Here is a 22,803-nt window from a genome sequence, read left to right on the forward strand (position 1 = left end):
CTGTGGGTGCAATTCTGTCCCTGCAGATATGAGCTCTGCATTTCCAGAGTGCTTTTTAATGTATCAGTAGACATTTACATCTTCAATAACTGTGTTGTTTAAGAAATATTGATATTCTCAGGAACTCATCAGCAGAAAAGAACAGCTTGTAGGTCATAATAACCTGTGTGTCAAATGTGAATTCCCTCATTAGCTTCAGCAGCACTGAAAAAAGGCAACTGGATGACTGCAGGCTGTAGTTGCCAAATATTGCTTTCTGAAGACCTTTGTTCTGAATGAAATGAGTTTGTGTTTTACCTGGTGTCTAGAGAGATAATATCTGAGAGCTACTGCCTTCCTTTTTGACCTTTGTTCTCAGCACTTTCCAAAAAAAAAAAAAAAAAAGATGGAAACAGGACAAAAAGACTAAAAGACTTTCCTTTCTCACCCGTACATAGCCTCAGTGAAATATTTCTGAGGTGCATTAAAAAGCTAATGTAAAAAAGCTGTTTCTTATTTTGCAAAATCTGATTTGTGGGTTTGAAACCTTTTGAAGGCATTTCATGGTTAGATAAATGGGGTTTTTTGTTGAAAAAGTAATATTTTTCATGTAGTAAAGGTTATTTTTCATAAAAGAAACATGAATTTAATGCTAAGGCACCTAATGCTGCTCACAGGATAAAGCTTCACTTTAGATTATCGGTAATTGTCGAGTTCCTGACTAAAGTAACACTCAAGCAGGCATTTGAAGCAGATTCATTTAAATCACCTTGATAATTTCAAGTGCTCTCTGCTTTACTCTGAAATATCACGCTCGTGGCTTCCCACCTAAAACCAGACTGTGCAGATGTTTTCTCTCTCCCATTTTCCCGTTCCTGCCGCTCAGACCGGGCGAGGAGCAGCATGGTCTCCACAGAAAGTGCCTCCTCCACCTACGAAGAGCTGGCCAGGGCCTACGAGCACGCCAAGATGGAAGAGCAGCTGAGGCACGCCAAGTTCACCATCACAGAGTGCTTCATATCCGACACGTCCTCGGAGCAGCTCACGGCAGGGACCAACGACTACACGGACAGCCTGACGTCCAGCACGCCGTCCGAGTCGGGCATCTGCAGGTTCACTGCCTCCCCCCCCAAGCCTCAGGATGGAGGGAGGGTGATGAACATGGCAGTTCCCAAGGCACATCGCCCAGGTGAGGCAGCAGGGACAATGTTTGGGGCACCCCGGGGAGGGTTTGATGCCACAGCCAGGCTGGGGAGAGGGTGGATCACAATGTCTCCTGTTATTAGTCACAGATGTAGCTGGGGTGTTGTATTTGCAGAGATGCCAGGAATTATGCATCTGACTCCATGTTCTCAGAGGCTAATTTATTACTTTATGATACTATATTATATTAAAGAATGCTATACTATACTAAAGAATACAGAAAACATACTTGCTGAATGCTAAAAAGATAGTAATCAAAACTCGTGACTCTCTCCAGAGTCTCGACACAGCTTGGTACTGGTTGGCCATCGAGTCAAAACAACTCACTCCAGAATCCAATCAGAAGGCTAATTTATTACTTTATGATACTATATTATACTATACTAAAGAATACAGAAAAGATACTTACTGCATGCTAAAAAGATAATAATGAAAACTCGTGACTCTTTCCTAAGTCCTGATACAGCTTGACACTGATTGGCCAAAGAGTCAAAACAATTCACACCAGAATCCAATCAGATGGCTAATTTAGTACTTTATGATACTATATTATATTAAAGAATGCTATACTGAACTAAAGAATACAGAAGAGATACTTACTGAATGCTGAAAAGATAATAATCAAAACTCATGACTCCTTCCAGAGTCTTGACACAGCTTGGCACTGATTGGCCAAAGAGTCAAAACAACTCACACCAGAATCCAATCAGAAGACTAATTTAATACTTTATTATACTGTATTATAATAAAGAATGCTATACTATACTAAAGGATACAGAAAAAATGCTTACTGAATGCTAAAAAGATAATAATCAAAACACGTGACTCTTTCCAGAGTCCTGGCACTGGTTGGCCAAAGAGTCAGAACAACTCACACCAGAAGAGTGAGAACAAGTCACACCAGAATCCAATCAGATGGCTAATTTATTACTTTATAATACTATATTATATTAAAGAATACTATACTATACTAAAGAATACAGAAAAGATACTTACTGAATGCTAAAAAGAGATTAATGAAAACTCGAGACTCTTTCCAGTCTTGACGCAGCTTGGCACTGATTGGCCAAAAGTCAAAACAACTCACACCAGAATCCAATCAGAAGGCTAATTTATTACTTTATTATACTATTTTGTATTAAAGAATACTATTCTATACTAAAGAATACAGAAAACATACTGAATGCTAAAAAGATAATAATGAAAACTCGTGACTCTCTCCAGAGCCATGGCACAGCTTGGCCCTGGTTGGCCAATAAGTGAAAACAACTCACAGCAGAATCCAATGAAACAATCACCTACGGGTAAACAATCTCCAAACACATTCCAAATGAGCACAACACAGGAGAAGCAAATGAGATAATTATTGTTTTCATTTTTCTCTGAGGCGTCTCACTGCTTCCCAGGTGAAAAATCCTGGGCAAAGGGATTTTCTCAGAGAATGTGAATGCCCCACTGGGGTTTATGCTGATGTCTTTTTGGGGCTACCTAAAAACTAGAGGTTAGATAAAATTAAGGGAGTAAAAAGCAGTTATATTTATTGAAGGGCCTTCAGGTACATTTAGGGCAGAAAAAGCCCCCCATGGGCTACTCCCATAATGGATGATGGGTCAGGGGTTTTTAAGTTTTAAAAGTTTTAAAACACTTTTATAAGTTTGGTCCATTTTGCATATTGGGGGTTAATCTTCCAATTACAGCTTCAGGTAATGAAGTAATTTACCCCAAGTTTGCTCCCCCCACCTCACTTTTGTCTACATTTCTTGGAGCTCCAGACAGTGAGGTGTCCTTGATTCCCCGGCCTGGAGAGGAATTGTTTTGTCTGACCAAAATGGGAAAGCAGCAGCTGACACTGGATATGGAGTTTAGAGTTGTACACTAAAGAATTGCAGGATGACAAATATATGATAAATCTAAAAGCTAAAATCCTAATCCCAGCTAATGGAACATGTGAGCATTTTCTCCCACATACAGAAAACGTGGGAATTCAGGAGCAGGAAGAGGCTGGCTGAGCCATCAAATCCACTCCTCACACTTGCAGCCATCGGGCCATTGACCCTCCTGGGATAAATAAGACCATATGTGGGTGCATCTGCCCATCTCCAGCTCCAGCCAGCCTGGAATAAACCCCCTCTCACTGTGCTGCCTCGTGCTTGGGAGCCAAAGCTGGCTCTCATTAACTGCTGTAAAGACAGATTGCAGGAGATGAGCCTGTCCCTTCTGCCTTGTGGCTTGTCAGACTTGTAACAACCCTGGAGCTGTTCCACTCCTCTCTTTGACATCACCTAATATCAAACTTGGGATATCTAAATCAGGAGGGAGCAAAATAAAGGAGAAAATTAAGGCTTCAGCTCCTTGCTGCCTGAAGGTGCGTTGAAATGTATTTACAAGGGTTAAGCCATAGCGTGCACCAGCCAGACTGCTTCTAAGTTTGTTATCAAAGCCTCCAGAATTCATCAAAGCTACTGAAAAATTGTACTAAATTGTAATAAATAAATTGTACTAAATTAAAAATATAATAAAAATGGAATAATATAAAAATAATAAAATATAATCAAATGATAAAATAGAATTTAAAATTATAATAAATAAATTGTAATAAATTAAGAAAGAAGAGGCTAAGAAAATATCAAGACCACAAAAACTAAATAACAAAAACTTTAAAACACCTAAACTATAACCAATCATATACTCCAAAAATGCAAATAAAAACAAATCAACAAAACAAAAATACCAATCAAAAATACCAATCAAAAATGTATACTTAATAATTTATAAAATCTATAAACATATATAATATAAACAATAAACAACTTCTACTTAATTATATAATCAGTTCTACAGAAATCCTAAATTTCCCACAAAGGTACTTGAGGTACATCCAACTCTTGGGCTCAGTCACATTTCCAGATCACAAACATGGTGTTTCTACTGATACCTTAGTTCCCAACAGCACAGGCAAGTTATTTGTGATACTCTGAGATCAAGCAGGTTATAAAATCTCAGAAGATTTGTCAGTCTTTGTTACAGGATACAGGATGTGACACAGCAGAGTAGGATTCAAATGGGAAAAAGGCATAATTATATTTGTTTGCTTTCAGAAAATATTATTTATTTTATTTTATTTTATTTTGTATATTTTATTTTATTTTATTTTATTTTATTTTATTTTATGATACAATTTTGCCAGTGTGACTGCTGCTACTCAGATCCACATAAAGTAATCAGAGGTGCTGATCTATGTGAAAAAGAGTAGTGAACAATCTCTGGAGGGTCTTTTGTTCAATATTCACCATCACAAGCAGTGGTTGTGAGGACAGAGGAGTGGAAGGGAGGATCAGGAAGGGTCATTCAAAAGCAGGAACACTGAAAAGAAAGCATCAAGGGTTGGGCTGGAGAAAGCTGAGAGAAAAATGTGGGAAGAAAAAGCCCAAGCAGGAGAGAGACAGTTGTAATACTCCAGGCAGGAAATTAGTGTATCACACAGATAGATAAGAGGGAAAATAAGTAAGAAATAAAGTAATGGGAGAAATTGCTGATTTCTGTGTAGTCACAGGGTAGAACCACAAACCCAGGAGCTGTAGAAATAGATAAAGATAGGAATAATTTTAATTTCTAGCTCCAAAGGAGTAAGATAAATATTTGTCCCTGCTCTGCTAAGGGGAAGCGTCTGCATTCACAGCTAAGTCAAAACTGAACTCTTTCCTTCCAAGCAGTCAACAGATATTTTTTATCATTTCTTTAACAAATATCTTGCTATCTTTCCTTTCATGTTCCAAGTGCATTGCTTTTGCATATTTAGTATTTGGAAATATTCTAATGTATTCCATATAAAGCTGATTTTCTTGAGGGCAGATAAACCCAAAATTTGGTCCCTGTGCTTGAGTAAAAAAAATCATCCAGGGTTGGAACAGCTTTAGGGCCCCTCCAGTGATTTACAGACTTGTACTCATGTTCAGCTCTGTTATTTTTAATGGCTTTATTTTTTTTTTCCTTACTTTTCTTGATTAGCTTTAGCTTTCCTTTGCAGCAAAGAAATAAAATGTATTATAAAATTAATAATTAGCTTCATTACCTTGAAAGAATAATTGAGCGTTCCAGTGGGGCAATTTGAATGTTGGCCCATAAATATTGAATAATGCATTATTAAAGGTCACTTTATGAAGGGTTTTAAACAAAACATATGGATAGAAAGAACTTTCAGCAGTAGCAGACAGAACAATATTTTAATTTTCAAGTCAGTGAGGAAACATTTACTGGGCATCTTTCTTCTTTTACCACCATTTCAGAAATTTGCCAGAGGTAATTTTTAATTCAAATACAATTAATCAAAGTCATTCTCCATTTAAGGACGTGGTGAAGAAATAAAAAAACTTCAGATGTTTGGTTTCAGTAGACAAGAACATTTGAGATAAATCACTGTGCTGCTTCAGCAGGCTTTCGTTCTTCCTTGAAGTAAACCTTTTCTTTCAAGAGAACTTTCACCTGTTTTCATGGTGCTTTGCTTTTCTTCTCAGCCAATTCAATTTTCCTGGGAAAATGTCACTTTCAATCACTTCTGCCTCTTCTACCTCATTTCTGTCCTCCCTTTTCAAACTGCTGCCTGTTGCATCTTATGGGTGCAGTAAAGTTTTGAGAGTTTGCAATAAGTGCTGTTTGTTTTTTCAAAATAATTCCCAACAATTATAAAGCAGCCGGAAGAAAGACTGTGAGAAAAAAACCTTATTTTGATAAATGGGGCATTTGGAAATGAATCCACCCAATGGCAAAGCTGAAAATTAATTCTCAGAAGGTAACTCTCAGGAGTTTGCTGGTGAATTCCTGGGATGGAGATGAGGCTCAGAGGTTCCTGCATCCTCCTTTTTGTCTTTCTCTTAGAGTGGCATTTGCTTTTCTCCAGTCTTGAGACACTTCTGCCAATCCCATGATCACTCACAGGCTATTGACAGGGACCTCAATGGCATCTGCCAGTTCCCTCAGCCCTTGTGGGCACATCCCATCAAAGTCCCTGCATTTACACATATCCAGCTTGCTTAAGCACTCCCTGACCTGATCCGTGCCCACCAGGGCTGAGTCTCTTGCTCCAGACTGTTCCACTCATCTCCGGGACCTGGGATTCCCAAAGGCTGCTCTGGCCAGGGAACATTGAGGCCAGCAAAGCATTCAGGGTCTCTTCCATGTCCTGTGTCATCAGGTTCCACTCAGCAGTGGGGCCACAGTTTCCCTGGCCTTCCTGTTGTCACCATAAACTTGCAGAAGACTTTTCCCCTTTCCCCTTTCCCCTTTCCTCTTTCCCCTTCCCTTCCCTTCCCTTCCCTTCCCTTCCCTTCCCTTCCCTTCCCTTCCCTTCCCTAACCTTCCCAAACCTTCCCTTCCCAAACCTTCCCTTCCCTTCCCAAACCTTCCCATCCCAAACCTTCCCAAACCTTGAAATTCCCTTCCCTTGAAATTTCCTTCCCTTGAAATTTCCTTTCCTTGAAATTTCCTTGAAATTTCCTTTCCTTGAAATTTCCTTTCTTTTCCTTGGAATTTCCTTGAAATTTCCTTCCCTTTCCCCTTTCCCATCTTTGGCATCCCTGAAGAGATTCAACTTCAGCTGGGCTTCAGCTTTCCTAACCCCATTTCTGAATGTCTGGACAATGTCTCTGTATCCCCTCTGGGTTATTCTTTCCTGCTTCCACCCTCTTGGGAACTCCCTCTCTGTGTCTGAGTTTTGCCAGGAGCTTTTTCTTCATCCATAGAGGCCTCCCAGAATTTTTTCCTGAGTTTCTGCTCACTGAGCCTGGAGAAGGTGATCCTTGTATATCAGCCAGCTCTCCTAGACAGGAGGACACGTCAGCTGATGGTACAAGCAGCTGTAGATGTTTTCTGCATCATTGTCCTCACAACAGGACAAAACTTTCGAGAATATGGAAAACATGTTTTTAAACAGTCTAAACACTTCAGGAATTTCTCTGAGTTTTCAAAAGGAAATGGAAGAAGTAAGATATTTTTTAATTAATTCCAACATTTGGTGTTTTGAAAGCATGTCCCACACATCCTTGTGTTCTAATCTTCACAACACCCCAAGCAGATTTTTGGAAAAAGATAAAAAATATAAGATCAGAACAGATTTCCCAGTGCAGCTGTGGCTGCCCCTGGATCCCTGGCAGTGCCCAAGGCCAGGTTGGACATTGGGACAGTGGAAGGTGTCCCTGCCATGGCAGGGGTGGCACTGGATGGGCTTTAAGGTCCCTTCCAACCCAAACCATCCCATGATTTTGTGATTATTTGTAGTTCATGCCTCATCATGAACTTAAAAAAGAGAATTGAAGCAGTAAAAGCAGCACAGCAGGACTTTAAAGCTGTGCGATTATTCCCATCCTTTACAAAAGTTGGTCCTCTCAGCTCCTGTGCAGTGTTAAAATCCTTCATGCTGTAAAAATGGTGGCAACACATTGTTTTCATTGCTTCTTTCTCAGCATCAAACTCACAGAAATCTGGGGTTTGGATTATTTTTCTCCTCCCCACAGCTGTCATTAACTACCAGTTTGGTTAGTAATCAGGTTCTCAAGGAATCATTTAAGCAGAGCAAAACTGAGGCAGTTTTTCATATAAATATTCATAAATTTCAACAATTGTAAACCCAAGTTTACCTGTGAGGTTGACAAATGAGTCAGTCCCTCATCCTCCAAAAGAGGGACAGAAATTGGAAAGAAATGCACTCTCTTCCTACCTCCCACTGTGCCATCAAAGAGCCTGTAATGTAGAAAAATGGAAGATAATTGTAGAGGTTCAAAGAGTTTTATAATAATGTTCCTTTTTTTCTGTTTTAAGAATAGTAATCACAAATTGAGTTATCATAACAATTATTCTTCACTGCAATAAACATTGCTGGAGCAGTTTATTAAAAATAGATTCCCATTATTATAATTTTAAATCTCAGTAATAGCCTCAGCCAAGAAGCCTGTTGGGTTTTTTCTTCTCTTTACTCCCAAATTATTGTGCTGGAGGAAAGAACCACTATTAACTGGGAAATATTTTGATATTTTTGCATCCCAAGTTCTGTTTATGTCTGGGGCTCTTTTGTGGACAGACCACTTACTTGTATCCCCTGGCAATGCAGTTCATGCTTGGAAGGAATAACATCACACAAGGGCTTGAATGGGAAATATCTAGAAAATTTTCATTTATTTCAATTTGCAGAAACTTCCTTTCCCACAGGGGTGCTGCAAAATCAGACCCCCAATTATATTTTTCTCTTTTGCTAATCAGCAGTAAAAAGAAGCTTTGATTATGTTTGACATTGCTTTTAAGGGCAATGTGTGACTTGGACCAGGAATTTCTCTTCCTGATGTCACAAAACAAGTTCAGGGTCATTTTTGACCATCCCACCTCCTCAAAAGTGGGGAGTGATCCCATGAAGGACTGAAGCATCCCAAATATGATCCCAGAGAAGAAATGTCTCTCAGGGGGTGTATCAGACTAGTAGATTTGGAAATCCATTTAAAGCATCCCAAGATTTTATATCTCAGAACTTCCTCCACAAACTTTCAGCTGGTGAAAGGAACCAGTTTGGAAAGAAGCCTGCTCGTGAGTGGGGACAAATGGCATTTTTGGAGAGGCAAACTCGGAAAAAACGATTTTCCAAGGACTGATTTCAGAGCCATGAAGATTTCAGGGACACCCCACTCTCCATAGGGAACCTGAGTGTTTTCCTGGGATTTTGCTCCTGCTGTCCTTATGTACTTGGCTGGTGGGCAAGAACATTTCTCTCCTGTCCATTTTCCATCCCTTCTCCTTGGCCCCATGTCCCAGAGGAGATTTGGCCAGCTGAAATTGCCTTTTAACATCAGCCCAAGGCCAGGCTCTCAACCAAGCCCTCACCATCCACATTTGGACACTTTTTGGGTTTTTACAGCTGGGCACCTCAGTCCTGCAGCCTTAGTCTAGCCCTTAAACCTACTGCATATTAACTAGGAAAAAACCACTGATTTAACCTCTCCAGCTTTGCTGAATGATCAGGTTCTCTCCGTTTTCAAATACCTTAATTAGCGTTTTTGACCCAATTTGGAAGTTTCTCGCTGTTTTGACTAATCCTGATGATTGAACAGCAAAGCCTTAACATGTAGATAAGCCTTGAGCTAAAGAATGTGAGGACTTTATTAAAAGATTTACAAGGGTCCCTTAAATGCAGTCTGGATATCACCTGCAGTGCCTAAATGTTGTTTTAAACACCCAAGTCAAGAAACAAATCTTCTTTTCCAGAATTCAGTCACTGCAGCTAAAAATAAGCTGCTTAGCATAATGAGAAAAATAAGAATCAGGCAGCAGGGGAAGGCACAGTATTTTTCCAGTGCCAGCCCCAAGATGTGAACTCTTTTTCTGTGAGTTCAGGGGTGAAGGAGCTCTTTCCCTCTGACACAGGGATTGGATCCATTCAGGAACTGGATTTTTGTTGGAAAGCTGCTGACAGAGCTCCACTGGTTGTGACTGAATTCAACACAAATTTGGCCACAGGGGATTCAGCAAAGGCTGGGACTCTTGACAGCTCACCTTTAGCCTCCTTTCCCCATGCCCACTGTAACATCCTGACTAAAAATGGGGAATAATTGCATTAATTCCATGGTTTCCAGATCCAAAACTGAATTTCTTGAAGAGGCAGAGGAATCTGTGTATCTTTGTGTTGTTGTTGTTCAGAAATCACAAAGCAAAACACACAAAGGCTGAGATATGGGTTGTTTTCTGTTCTGGTTTTATATTTGCAGTGTCTGGTTTGAAATACAGAATATATATGAAATGAATAAATAAATATATGTATGTATGTATACACATATATATATATGTATACACATACATATATGAAATATATATATATGAGAAATATATATATTAAATATTTGAAATATAATATTTATGAAAAAATATGAACACATATACACACATTGTATATACAGAGCAGAGAAATCCCCATCCTGACTCTACAGTGGTAGACCAAGATCCAGTTTAGAGAGAAGTACCTAAGGAGACAAATCAAAATAAGCAGGTGGAAAAACAGAAGGAGAGGCAGAGAGTGGGGAAAAACCTTCTTGCCTACACTTTTAACAGTAGTAAATACTCTTAGCATGACTGTTAATTTGTATATATACTTATGTATATACTGAAATTATTCCCCTAGATGAGCATCTCTAATGTTTCCATATGAAATCCTTCTGGAACACCTTCTCTTTATTTTCTGCTGCACTGTTGGAAAAGCAGGAACACATCACAGAAAGACAGACTGTGCCATTTGCTGCTTATCCTGGAAATGGCACATCAGTGATGAGAGGAAATTGCCTTTATCTTGTCTCAGCTTTTATTTCTGTGGAGTATCAGGAGCTTCTTCTCCTTCAGCTGAGAAAAGCTGAATGTTCTGCAGGGATGAAAACCATTTAATTCTGCATTTAATTTGATGTGACTACACTGTTGATATCATTGGCTTTGGTTTTTGTTCTGGTGGATTTGCAGACAGGAAGGCTCACACTGCAAGTTTTTTAACCATGCCAGTACAATAAAAATGAACTTAAACAGTTTCAGATCAGAAGCTGAAATAAATATTCTGAGATCAGAAAGCAAAACGAAATCAGTATGAATCTTGAGTTTAAATAGGACAGCTGTTCAGTTACAAGGTTTCTGTGCAATTGTGATGTGGAAGTCTCATTTTAGGTACTGTAGGAGATGTCTACAACATAAATTCAAGTCATTGGTGGCACTGGAACAGGTTTTCCAGAAAAGCTGAGGCTGTCTCATCCCTGGATGCATTCAGAGCCAGGCTGGACTGCGCTTGGGACAACCTGGGAGAGTGGAAGGATTTGAAACTAAATATCTTTAACATCCAAATCAAACCCTTCTGTGAGCCTGTGATTAAAGTAATGTGAATTATTTTTACAATTTTCACCTCTGAATCAGTGATAGTGGTGTTAGGAAGGGATATTTTAATTAGAGGAGAGAAACAAGTGGGTACCAATTCCTCAAAGACACTGTGAGGAGTGTGTAGCAGCAAAATTACCTTTTCCTGTTGTGCCTAATTTATTCTTTATTTTGATTTCAAAACTAACACTGACTTTGGAAAAAACCCAGCATCCAAACTCTTCAGGATACTCAGGGGGTTCAGGTTCAGGATTCTCTTGGGGGTTTTTTTTCTATTTTTTCTAGACTAAAATTTGCACAGTAAGGAAACGTCTCCCTCCCCCCAAGAATGCCCATTTTCTGTGTTTTGATTGGCAAAACTTAGCCAAATATATATTATTCAAAGTGAGCTTTTATTTAAAATTTAATTTTGGTTTTCTAAAGTGCGTTATTTGCTTTGTGATATATATATATATATATATTTATATATGCTGCAGCTATTAGACTACCCATGTTGTCTGTAGCTTTAGACACATTTGATTGAGCTGTAGTTACTGAAGAGTTTTATGCCTTAAGCAAGGATTACATTTATCAGTAACTTTTCAGCTACCTTCGTGTTCTTACAGTCATAACTTGAATATTAAATTGTTAAAACTACCAGCAAAATTTCCAATTCAAACCAAAGATGCTGTGTCCACTTCAATTAACACAACAAATATTTTAGAGCACTTTTGTTAAGTGTCCTAACTTGAACCTCACTTCTATAAAATTAGATTTTTAATTTTGAAAATGCCAAATAATTTCACCTTCGCAGCTGGGACACAGTGAGTGTGATTTTTGCTGTCAGTCAGCTCAAGGCTGGGGTTTCCATCCAGACAAGAACAGATCCAGCCCTGCTTTAAGGTCCTTGTAGACATTTACATTTAATTTACATTATTTAATTAACTCAGGCTCTGTTATTCCCCCATGCCAAGAGGACCTGAGTGCAATCTGAGCCCTACAGGAGAGCTGGCACTACCACACCTGAAAATGGAAACCAAACCTTACCTGCAAGAAAGGTCATGCTTGTGCTCTTCTTGGAAATTAAAGCAGGAAATAACATCACTGGAGAAAAAAAACTTTAGTTTTAACAGTCCTAATCTGATTGTAATTATGGCCTGTGCCATCCATGGAAGAGCTTTATGTGCTGCCCTTAAAGCACAGCTCTGCAGGTGGATTTCAGCACGGAAATATTCAGCATCCCTAATTTAAATGTGAGAGCTGTGAGAACCCCAGGTCCCAGGGGATTAATTAACAAAAATTCAGTGCTGCACCTCATCAACACCACCCAGGGGATCCAGACCAATGGACCTGGGGAGAGTGAGTCACAGAAATTCCTGCAGAACTCCCCCCTAACTCAGCAGGGAGCAGGGCAGGGCTGGTGTTGGTTTCCTGCTGTAGCCTGACCTGCCCAGCTCTATGGGCAGTGGTTTTGCTCTCCTGTTGCTGTGGCATGGTCAGGTTTATCCCTGAATTCACAGGGATAAACCTGAATTGCTGCTGTCAGTGTTGGAATCCTGCTGGTGCTCCCTCACTGTCCATCTCGGAGCCTGATGTTGGAAAATCCCAACTCTACAGAGTCAGGACAACTGAGAGGCATTTTAAAAGATTTTATTCCATTATCAGTCTCATAGAAAGGTGAGACACAAAAGATGTAAAGCTCAACACCATTCTGTCCGAAGCCACCTTATTTCCTGGTTACAATACCCTATAAATGTATTTCAGCCTATTAGCTTTTGCCACACAATACTGCTAATACTTCTAACAGCACCTATTATTTTGAAAATGCCAAATAATTTCACCTTCCCAGTGTTGGGACACAGTGTGTGTGATTTTTGCTGTCAGCCAGCCTAAGGCAACCAGCAGCAGGGGTTTCCATCCAGACAAGAACAGATCTAGCCCTGCTTTCAGGTCCTTTTATTAGGACCTTATAAATAATAGTTCACCTATTATTTTACCCCCTGTGGTCTTGCTACAATGCATCTCTCACAGTTCTAATTCTCCAAAATATCTGGTCTTTTTTGCAAGGCCATCTTTTGAAACTTGTTTCTAGTTCAATCTCTGTCTCAATCATGTCATCTCTATTCCATGGCATTCCTTATCAGCACGCCTTATCTCAGAGTTTGCATACAGATGTACGAGACTCTGTGAGCTTTCACTCAGGTTTTAGGAGTCTTTTAAAAATCCATTTCTGACACCTGGAGAGGTCAACAGAGCAGCTGCTGCTGGTTCCAGTGAGCCCTGAAAGCTCCTCACCTGTGCAGCCTCTGCGCTGACTGCAGGCTCCCAACCCATCCCAGGAATATTCCTGTTTCCATGGAGCCACCATTGATTCAACCCCCAGCTGAAATGATGCATAATTGAGCAGCTTCTGTTCACTGCACCCAGGAGCAGCAAATGAGCTTTAAAAGTCCAGCCTTGCTAACCAGGGGCACCTCACTGAGGTTTCCAGCACAGTTTTCCAAGTTTTCCCAGCCACTGGGCAGGAGGTGCTGTCTCAGAACATCCTTAAAAATGCATGAGGCCGCTTGCGTGACAAGGCACTGACAGGAAGGGAAGGGAGCACTCCTGGCCTCACCTTTCCTGTCACCATTTCATTATTTATTGTCAGATTTGCTGCCTTTAGCCCTGGGGTGGGTATTGATTTACACAGTGAGGCCCCTTTTGCATGTTATTATAACTGAGACACCTCATTAAATCCAGGCAGGAAGGGATCAGTTGTGCAGGTGAGGCTGGGCATCTACATGGCTTATCCATAGGGTCTGAATCTATCTGACCCCTGGAGTTAATCAGTTTTTTCTTCCTTTCTCACCTCAGTGTCAGAAAAGCCCTTAAAAATCCATCAGTTCTCCCTAAAGTTACTTCTGGAAAGGACAAAGCATCTGGCAGGTGTTTAGAAAGTGCAGCACTGTGTTAGAGACCCAAGTTCTGCTTAGAGAAATGCAAACCAGAAACGTGCTTCAATTCCTGTTCCATTAGATCTTCCAGGAAGAGGTAACAATGTGATAATCAAGGCTCCTGCCATCCTCTCAGGCAGCTGCACAGTCTGTTGTGTCAGTGGAGTTCAGATGGATGATCTCAGTTCAGCTACAGCAGTCATGCTTTTGCCTTAACACATCTTGATCAAAGGCTTTTTCTTGGAATCAGAAGGCTTAAATCTAAATAACAAAATGAATCACCTTTTAAAAAAGAGGAAAAAAGTCCACATTAGTTGGAATCCTCATTTTCAGTCACTTCAACCTAATCTCCAGTAAGTAGAAATCAATTTAAAGCCCTGCTGAAATCAATAGAGTCAGTGATTTATAGCAACAGCAAATTTGGCTCCTGAACTCCAGATTTCCTGATACCCTGGTGTTCTTTAAGAGATAACTCCAACAATTGTAGTCAACAGCAACTGTTGTTTTTATTTTGCTCTGTGAATCACAGCTGGTATTTGGAGTATTTTTATGAAAATGCCAGTTCTAGCAGACTGCAACGTGAAACATTTAACAAGGTGTTATGGATCTCCAAACCATCCATGAGGATGCAGTTTTTCTGTAGAAAGTTACAAAGTGCAGCCCTGCAGGGGTGACAGGGAATTCTGATTTCTCCAGCTAGAAATGGGAAACCTGGCTAGTTCTTTTTCACCTATTTAGGTAAAAAATGTAAACAGCATAAAGGTGGGGTGTTTTTCTGCCTGCTGAAACATGGAGAGAAGCACAAGAGGATGTGATGCTGTGGGTCAGAGAGCCAGGAAGGGCAGGTTGGGAGCTGAAATGAGTCCTGCATTGTCAGTTTAAAAGTACCCCCCAAATTCTGAGCACTTTAATAATTTTTCTGGGCACCTGAGCAGAGGTTGAAGCTGGAGCAGGGAAGGGCACATGCCTGCTCTCAAAGCAGCTTTTTCACTCATGAAGGAGCCTTCCTTCCTTCCTTCCTTCCTTCCTTCCTTCCCTTCCTTTCCTTCCTTTCCTTTCCTTCCTTCCCTTCCTTCCCTTCCTTTCCTTCCTTTCCTTCCTTCCCTTCCTTCCCTTCCTTTCCTTCCTTTCCTTCCTTCTTCCCCTTCTGCTGCTTGGCTGTTCTCAGACCTTCTGCCATTTATTCTGGATCACCTCAGAGCATTATTAAATCCAGTTTTTGTCTCAAAAAAGTGGCCTCAGCAGGAGCCTGTGTGTGCTGATAATGGTGTGCTCCTGTCAACAGACAGCGAGCTGAGATTCTCACTCATATGGCCAGCCAGAAATTTGCACATGGAAATTCCATCTCCCTTTCCATTAATCATCAGCACTGGGTCTGGAGAGTGGAGTCTTGGTATTCAAAGCACTCTTCAGAAATTTTTACTCTACTTGTGGCATTTTGCTGCAAGAAAATAACAAATTCCAACAAATTGGGAAGCCAGCTCTGCACTGAGCACATCCTGGGACGTGTATCAGCCAAGCAAGGAGGTGCAGGACTGCTCCTCTTCACCCCCCCTTCTTTGCAGGCAGGACACAGGGCCAAGCTGAGCAAATAATTGGCTTTATTGCCCATTAAGTGTGTTTGTCCCTGTGCTGCAGAGCCCTGCAGGTGAGGGGATGATCTCGGCGCACTGCGGACCCGAGATGGACAGGGAGGCAGCACCAGCAGGATTCCAACACTGACAGCAGCAATTGTGAGAAATGTTACTGCTGCTATCAGCCTGGCTTCAGACCAAGCTGCTGCTGTCCAAGAAAGCTTTGCCTGCTCAGTTTTTAATGGTGTGTCAGTTCTGGATGTGACAAGGGCCTCTGATCATCGCTTACACTGTTTTTTTTCAGCAAACCTCTCACCTTGTCCTTGCAAACTCTTCACTCTTTCCTCGTTTCTAATGCAGGTTTTCTCTCATAGGCAGTCTTTGTCCTGAAAAACAGCCTGTGAGTAGCAGCAAAGGCTTCACTGATTTATTTACTGTGCTAGTGAGCTGGAAAAACCAACTGTAATTTTTTAATCAGCATAAACCTGAGCTTGGAACTACGTCAGCAGCTCTGTCTCCTTTGCTTCCTTTCAGAGGAAAGCACAACATCCCATCAGTGCTCCCCCTTCCAAAGTCAGCAAAGCCAGGAGGAGCCCAGCAGAGTGGGACTCCATCTGCACAGCACTTGTACAAGGTCATAATTTGCTCCTAAATCAACATAATCACATCAGCACCTTCCCTGAGCTAACAGGGCTGTGGGGACTCAACCCTGGCATGGTTTTTGATCCCAGGGAATCATCCCTGAGAAATCTCTGAGGGCTTTTTTCCTGCCCACTCACCTCCTGAAGCAGGATGTGTGAATGCCCTGTACAAGCAGCCTCATCCTTACCTGTGTTAAATAAAACACCCTGTCACAGTCACCAGCCCTGCTTCTCAAAACTTTCTGAGATAATCTCTCAAATAGCACAGAATTTCCTCCACATGGCAACCACAACTTGAAAACCCTCAGGCTGTCACCCTCACTGATGGTATCTCTGTTGGAGTGTTGTGAAGACAAATTGCTTTTGCTTTAGTGGAGGCTCTGATTCATGAGAAAATGCATTGACCTCTCATGTAAAAACTTGGTAAGAGCAGCTTTTTTTGCAGTCTGTGATGATCCTTGAATTGAAAATAGCACAAATCCTTAGAAATATTTTTTTTCTGGAGTAGATGAAAGCAAAAAGAAAAACACCATGCAAGCTCTCTGGCATTTGAAAGAGGAATGAGGTAAATCTTTTGGGAGAAAGGAGTGCTTCTCAGCTTGGTTTAGTTCTGCAGATGAGGCAGCTATCTTGAATAAAATCCAAGAAAAATTCAGCAGTGATGTTTTTCCCTGCATGTAGCCTGTCAAATTCATCCCAACCCTTCCCACACCTGAAGCTGACCTATGGAAAATGGCTAAAAATATCTGTTGGGGTTTTGTTGTGGTTTTTTTTGTTTGGTTTTTTTTGTTGTTGTTGTTTTTTTTTTTGCAAAGTGTTTTATATCAGCTTAGTTATACTGAAATAAGGATAAATTATTTTTATTCAGTGTTGCATTAACTCAGAAAATACTCTCTTCTTGGTAGAATGTGTTGCTTATTGTAAATATCACAGTTAAGTGATTTTTAGCATTTGTTTACAAATATTTATTTGAACTAACATTTTCTTAAATGTACCATACTAAATAATTCATTAGAGGGCTGGCCATTAAGGAAAAAAAAAAGACTGAGGTAGCTCTGGCTTAAATTACATTTAAGCATTCAGATTTGGCTGGGTGCTCATTATTTCTGTACAAACTCAAGGTTCTTATGCAGCAAATCCTCCTTTCTTAAAAAATTGCAGAACCGCTGAAAGGTCAGGGTGGGAAGGGACCTCTGAAGATCATCCAGTCCAAACCCCATTTTTAAAAATGCATCAGAAAACTGGAGTTTTAGAATGTCTTTTGTACTAATTAAGCCAAAATGCATGAATTATTAAACATGCTCATTTACAGTGCTCATGCACTTGAAAGGTTTGCTTTCATTACTAATAAGGCACAAACATAGCTGAAAAGAGGTAATTAGAGCATCAAAGGCAATGAACCATCCTGAAACTTCATAATGTTTTGCCCAAAAAAACATCATTCAGCTGAACAGCAAGGAACCAAAAAATGCCTGAACTGTTGTGTCCAGAGGATAAGAACCAAAGTCTTCCCAAGCAGCTCCAGAGATACAGCAAGAAACCTTTTTTTACTGCTCAAAAAATACCTTCAGAATTGATGTAAGAATGGCAAAGGTGAACCCCTGTGGTTACATTTCAAAGATTGTGTTTTCAAGTCAGATACCCATTAGTTCTTCTAAATCAAAGACTTTTTTCTTTTTTTTTATCCTGCAATGTTTCAACCCTAGCACATAGGAAAAAAGTTCCATTCTCAAAATTTTTCTTTGCCAGTGATTTTAATAATGTGCCCTGTTTTATAAGCAGTGAGAGATGCTCCTTGCAGATGAGAAGGAGCACTGACACTTTTTATGATGGGAAAATGTGTACATCACATCAAATAATGAGGGCTCTGCATAAGCCATGGCAGAGACTGTGCTTTGAGTACCCAGCTCTGGAGAACAAGTTACACTCTGTGGTTTCTCATTACTGAAATCCTGCTGGAACTTTGCCCCCAGACATTTAGAAAATTGCAGTAAAATGACTGCATATTGTTTACACAGATTATTGACTACGCTTTCTTATGTAGATTTAAAGAGAGGGGGGGAAAGATCATTTTTACATCGCTCCAAGCTCCTAAATACACTTGAGAAATGTCTAGACAGCAGCTTGAAAACCAACCTCCATCTCTGTAAGGTTCAGTGCTCTTTTTTTTTTGTAGTCCACTGATACCCATGGCTCTCAAGAAGCAGCAAATGTGCCAAGGCACAGAATCAGCTCCGTGAGGGACCCACGGGGAGCTGTCAGCGAGCCACGCTCCAGCTGCTGCTCCACACCAGCTCCTTCCTGGAAAGCCAACCAAAAAACAAGCAGAAAATGCAGCAGAAAGAGGGAGCAGGTGTAAAATGTCCTGGCTGGTGTTAGCAAGGCAGTGGCAGCCCCTCACAGACAGACACCTTTGGGAAAAGGCCAATTGTTGTGGGAAGTGGAAACATGGAGTGGTTTGGGTTGGGAGGGAGGGCAAAGATCATCCAGTGCCACCCCTGCCATGGCAGGGACACCTTCCACTGTCCCAGGCTGCTCCAGCCCCAATGTCCAACCTGGCCCTGGGCACTGCCAGGGATCCAGGGGCAGCCACAGCTGCTCTGGGCACCCTGTGCCAGGGCCTGCCCACCCTGCCAGGGAGCAATTCCTAATTCCCAAGATCCCATCCAACCCTACTCTCTTTTAGTTTAAAGCCATTATTCCTCATCCTATCACCCCATGTCCCAAGTCCCTCTCCAGCTGTCTTGGAGCCCCTTTAGGCACTGAAAGGGGCTCTGAGGTCTCTCTGGATCCCTCTCTTCTCCAGGCTGAACACCCCCAGCTCTCCCCTCCATGCTCCAGGACTGGGTTCAACACAGAAAATTTTTCCTCTTCTGCTGAGGCTAAGGAACCCCAACGGAGCATGGGAGTGGGAGAAAACCCCCCCTCCTTTTTGACCCCAGCAGTCTCTAAACATTCCTGGTGAGAGGGAAGTCATCACTTTGGCATTAGAATCAGTCCTAAAGCTCTCACACCTGCTCTTACCATCTCCAAGGTGCATTCTGCTGGCCCTGACAGTGAAATCCCCACACCTGAGGCAGCCAAACCAAGCTCCCCAAAACCTCCATTGGACAGAGGGCAGAGAGATGTGGGGAGCATCCCTCTCACTCCTACTTCTCTCCCTCTGAAGGAGTGGGGTAGGAACAGAACATAATTCTCTAGGATATCACAGTTCTGCACAAGGCACAGCCACAGGGAGCAAGTGACACAAGAACTTCCCATCCTGGCTGTCTCCTCCCTCACGGGGAATGCTCTTTGGAGCCAACCAACCCAAAAAGTGCATTTTGGAAGGACTTGCACTACAAGGGGATGCAGAAGCAGAAGAAGTGATGTGACCAGAGGGTCTGGGTGCCAAGGGGACAGGGCAGGTGTTGGACAGCACGGATGTGCCCACGGGCAGCTTGGCTCAATGCCTGGGGAGAAGTGCAGTGAGTTGGTTCCTCCCAGCTCACACAGAATCACAGAATAATGAGATTGGAAGAGACCTCTAAGATCATTCAGTCCAACCTATGCCCTAACACCTCAACCAGACTGTAGCACCAAGTGCCATGGCCAGTCCTGCTGTCCTTCACCCCAGCAGCAGCAGCAGCAGCAAGGTTGCTGTCTCAGCTGAAACAGGTCTGACATGCACAATTGTGCTTGGCATGAAAGGCACTGCAGGAGAATCAGGCAAACCAAGGAGTAAAACCCATTGAAGTTAACACCACCCATTTCTCAAGAGGCAATCAGTGTGATTGATTACCATGACAAACCTCCCCCTCTCCCTCCAACTCCACGCTGTGTGTCACGCTCATCTCGAGATACTCCCATCTTACTCCACGGGGGTAACACACCACGTGCTGTGAGCCTGTGCTGGAGATGCATCCAGAAAAAAACATATGGTGTTAGACTGTGCCTGAGGAATTTCTATAGGAATAAACAAGGATTCTGGCCAAATGCAACTCCTCAGCAATTCTCTGTCTGTGACCTGGAATTACAGATAGAGCAGATGCTGTTGGTCTTTTAGCTAAGACTTGCAGTGCCTTGACTTACGTGGGAAAGCAGAGGACCTGTTTTATTTTAGAGCACTGGACAGCTTTTAGCTGGGCTAGAAAGAACAAAATTGTTAAACATAGTTTTATTATGAAGAACTGCTTTCCTGGTCTGTTGTTTATGCCACTGGCACAGGTCAGCCTTAATTTCTCCTGCTGTAAATAGCTCATGGAGAGCTACACAGGTGGTGTGGTGCCAAGAGTCTCCTGCTTTAAACATTCAGGATGCATCCCATCTGTAGATGAGGCTCTGGGTTTGATATCAACCGTAAAAAAAAAGGCAGCTCCATACCTGCAGAGATCTGAAAAGAAAGGAAAATACTGTTCTGAATTCTCCTGTAACTGTGCTTTTTTTCATACATAGGTGAAGTTACACCATCAAATATTTTTAGAAGGGAATGTCATTATGTGCCTGATTGCCTCTCATTTCCTTGAAGGAACATCATGAATGCCTAACAGGCCCAGGAGTCGGGGGAAATAATGAATAAGAGGTTTTCTTGACAATACAAAGCAGAAAGTTGATGCAAGAGCTCAGGTGCCAGTCCCAGTGCATTTTGTTACCACAAACCAGCAGCACCTTGGTGGTCACAGTGGTAAAAAATTATTAGTGAATTAAACACAGTGATGATGGTTGACAGGTAAATTTTGTTATATGAGGACAAGAATGTTTCTGTTTTATTAAGAAATCTCTTGAAGACTACAGCCTTAGCACTCTTGCATCCATTTAAAATAGTTTAGTCATTCTGCTCAAGACTGGGGCTCGTTAATTGGAATTGTGAAGGTTTCCATTTAAAATGGAAAATAAAAAGTAAACTCAGTAGTTTACTGAGCCTCTGCATTTTCCAAGTTTTTGACAAAGGAAAACCAAGAACTTTTCAGATTTTGAGAAAAAGCTCCTGGTCTTTTCATTTTATCTCCTTCATGCTGTGAGTGCATGTAAAGAACATTGCACTCCTCATTCCATTGTGAAAGCAAATATTAAGAGCGAATATTGTGGATATGCCCAGAAGGAATTTGCAGCACAATTATGTAAGATCATAGCAGAGTAAATGGCTGAAAAATAATCTGTAAATCATAAATTCTGATCACACATCCTCCCCTTTGGCGGCCAAACCACCTCGAGTCGCTCCCGCCGGGTGAGCGACGCGCAACGCACGACCCGAAATAAAATCTCACTTCTCCCTTTTGCCTCCCCAGGTGATCTCATGCATTTGCCACCCTACCTTAGGATGGACTTTTTATTGAACCGTGGCGTGCAGGGCACGAGCAGAGACCTGGGTTTGGGGCAAGCCTGCTTGGAGCCACAGAAAAGCCGAACCTTGAAGCGTCCCACCGTGCTGGAGCCAATCCCCATGGAGACATCCTCCACGAGAGATGTCCAGTCATGGCAACCTGGTGCTGTGGCAACGTTACCTCAGCGAGAAGGAGCTGAGCTAGGACAGGCTCAAGCAAAAATGAGCAGCTCCCAAGAATCCCTGCTGGACTCCCGGGGCCACTTGAAAGGAAACAATCCCTACGCAAAGTCTTACACCCTGGTATAACGAAAAGAGCATGGCTGGACAGTGGCTGTAAATATTTACACTGAAAAACAAAACAAAACAAACAAAAAAAAAAGTCCAATGAAAGCTACCTTTTTTTTATTGAATTCCAATATTTATAATTAAAGAAGAAGATTGCCAAAATATTTGACAAAAAAATAATAATATGAACGACAGACAGTGCAAAGACTCTCTTGCTTTTTTTCTGTCTGAGTGTGAGCTTCATCTGACTGGACATCTGAATTTTTGGGTAAAAGAGTCCAGTTTTCTGATCTTCACAAGCGTTTGTGTTTTTACTGATTTTCTACGAAGTGCATGGAGACTTAACAAAAACATTTTAACTGGAAGTTCCATCAGACAAGATTTAAAAGGGAAAAAAATCACAAAAAAAAAAAAAAAAAAAATCACCCTCTTTGTGAATTCAACAGGAACATTGATTTGGAAAAGCGAAGTCTTTTGTCATGTTTGCACTTTTTTTTTTTTTAATTAGAAAATGGGTCCTTGATTGTTCTTTTTTTTTTGTTGTTAATTAGGATGAGTGATGTCAGTGGAGTGAGGAGATTGATTTGGGTTTTTTTTTTAATATTAATTTAATGAGACACTCTTTGCATTTTGTCTATGCGAAATAAAAGGGTCTTCTGCCTTTATTTGTGATGTCTGCTTCCATCACCTTTTGCTGTGGTTTTCCCAAAGTGTGATAATCATGTCAGTGCCATCCTCTGAGTAATGTCTTCTTGTGCCTTGGGAAAAAAGAAAAGGAACTCAGGGGTCACATTTTTTGGAAAAAAAATGGGATTCACTTTTTTACTGCCATGGGGCAAAGAGGGCGAAGGGTGCAAGCCCTGAGTGCTCTGAACCAAACCCACCCTGGACTCTCAGCATTTGCTCCATTTCACACCAGGAAGCTTTGGTTGAGCTTCAATATTTTTTGGATCACAAGAAATGCATTGACGTTACTTTACTTCCTCCTTAGAAATGGATCTTTATTCCATTTGGGA

At 41.4% G+C, this 22,803-nt stretch overlaps 1 protein-coding gene across 1 annotated transcript in view; it reads left to right on the top strand.

Annotated features, from left to right (window-relative positions):
• The window catches only part of DSCAM (DS cell adhesion molecule), a 467,981-nt gene extending 445,529 nt beyond the window's left edge, over positions 1-22,452 (top strand). The window contains exons 32-33 of the mRNA XM_054290027.1: positions 866-1,168; positions 21,465-22,452. Coding sequence (XP_054146002.1) covers positions 866-1,168; positions 21,465-21,808 — 647 coding nt within the window. The 3' untranslated portion in view covers positions 21,809-22,452. The remainder of the gene's footprint in view (positions 1-865; positions 1,169-21,464) is intronic.
• The last annotated feature ends 351 nt before the right edge of the window (positions 22,453-22,803 follow it).

Source organism: Melozone crissalis, unplaced genomic scaffold (genome assembly GCF_028551555.1).
Source record: "Melozone crissalis strain CALT ecotype California unplaced genomic scaffold, PUWL_Pcris_2 ptg000075l_1, whole genome shotgun sequence".
NCBI classification, from domain to species: Eukaryota; Metazoa; Chordata; class Aves; order Passeriformes; family Passerellidae; genus Melozone; species Melozone crissalis.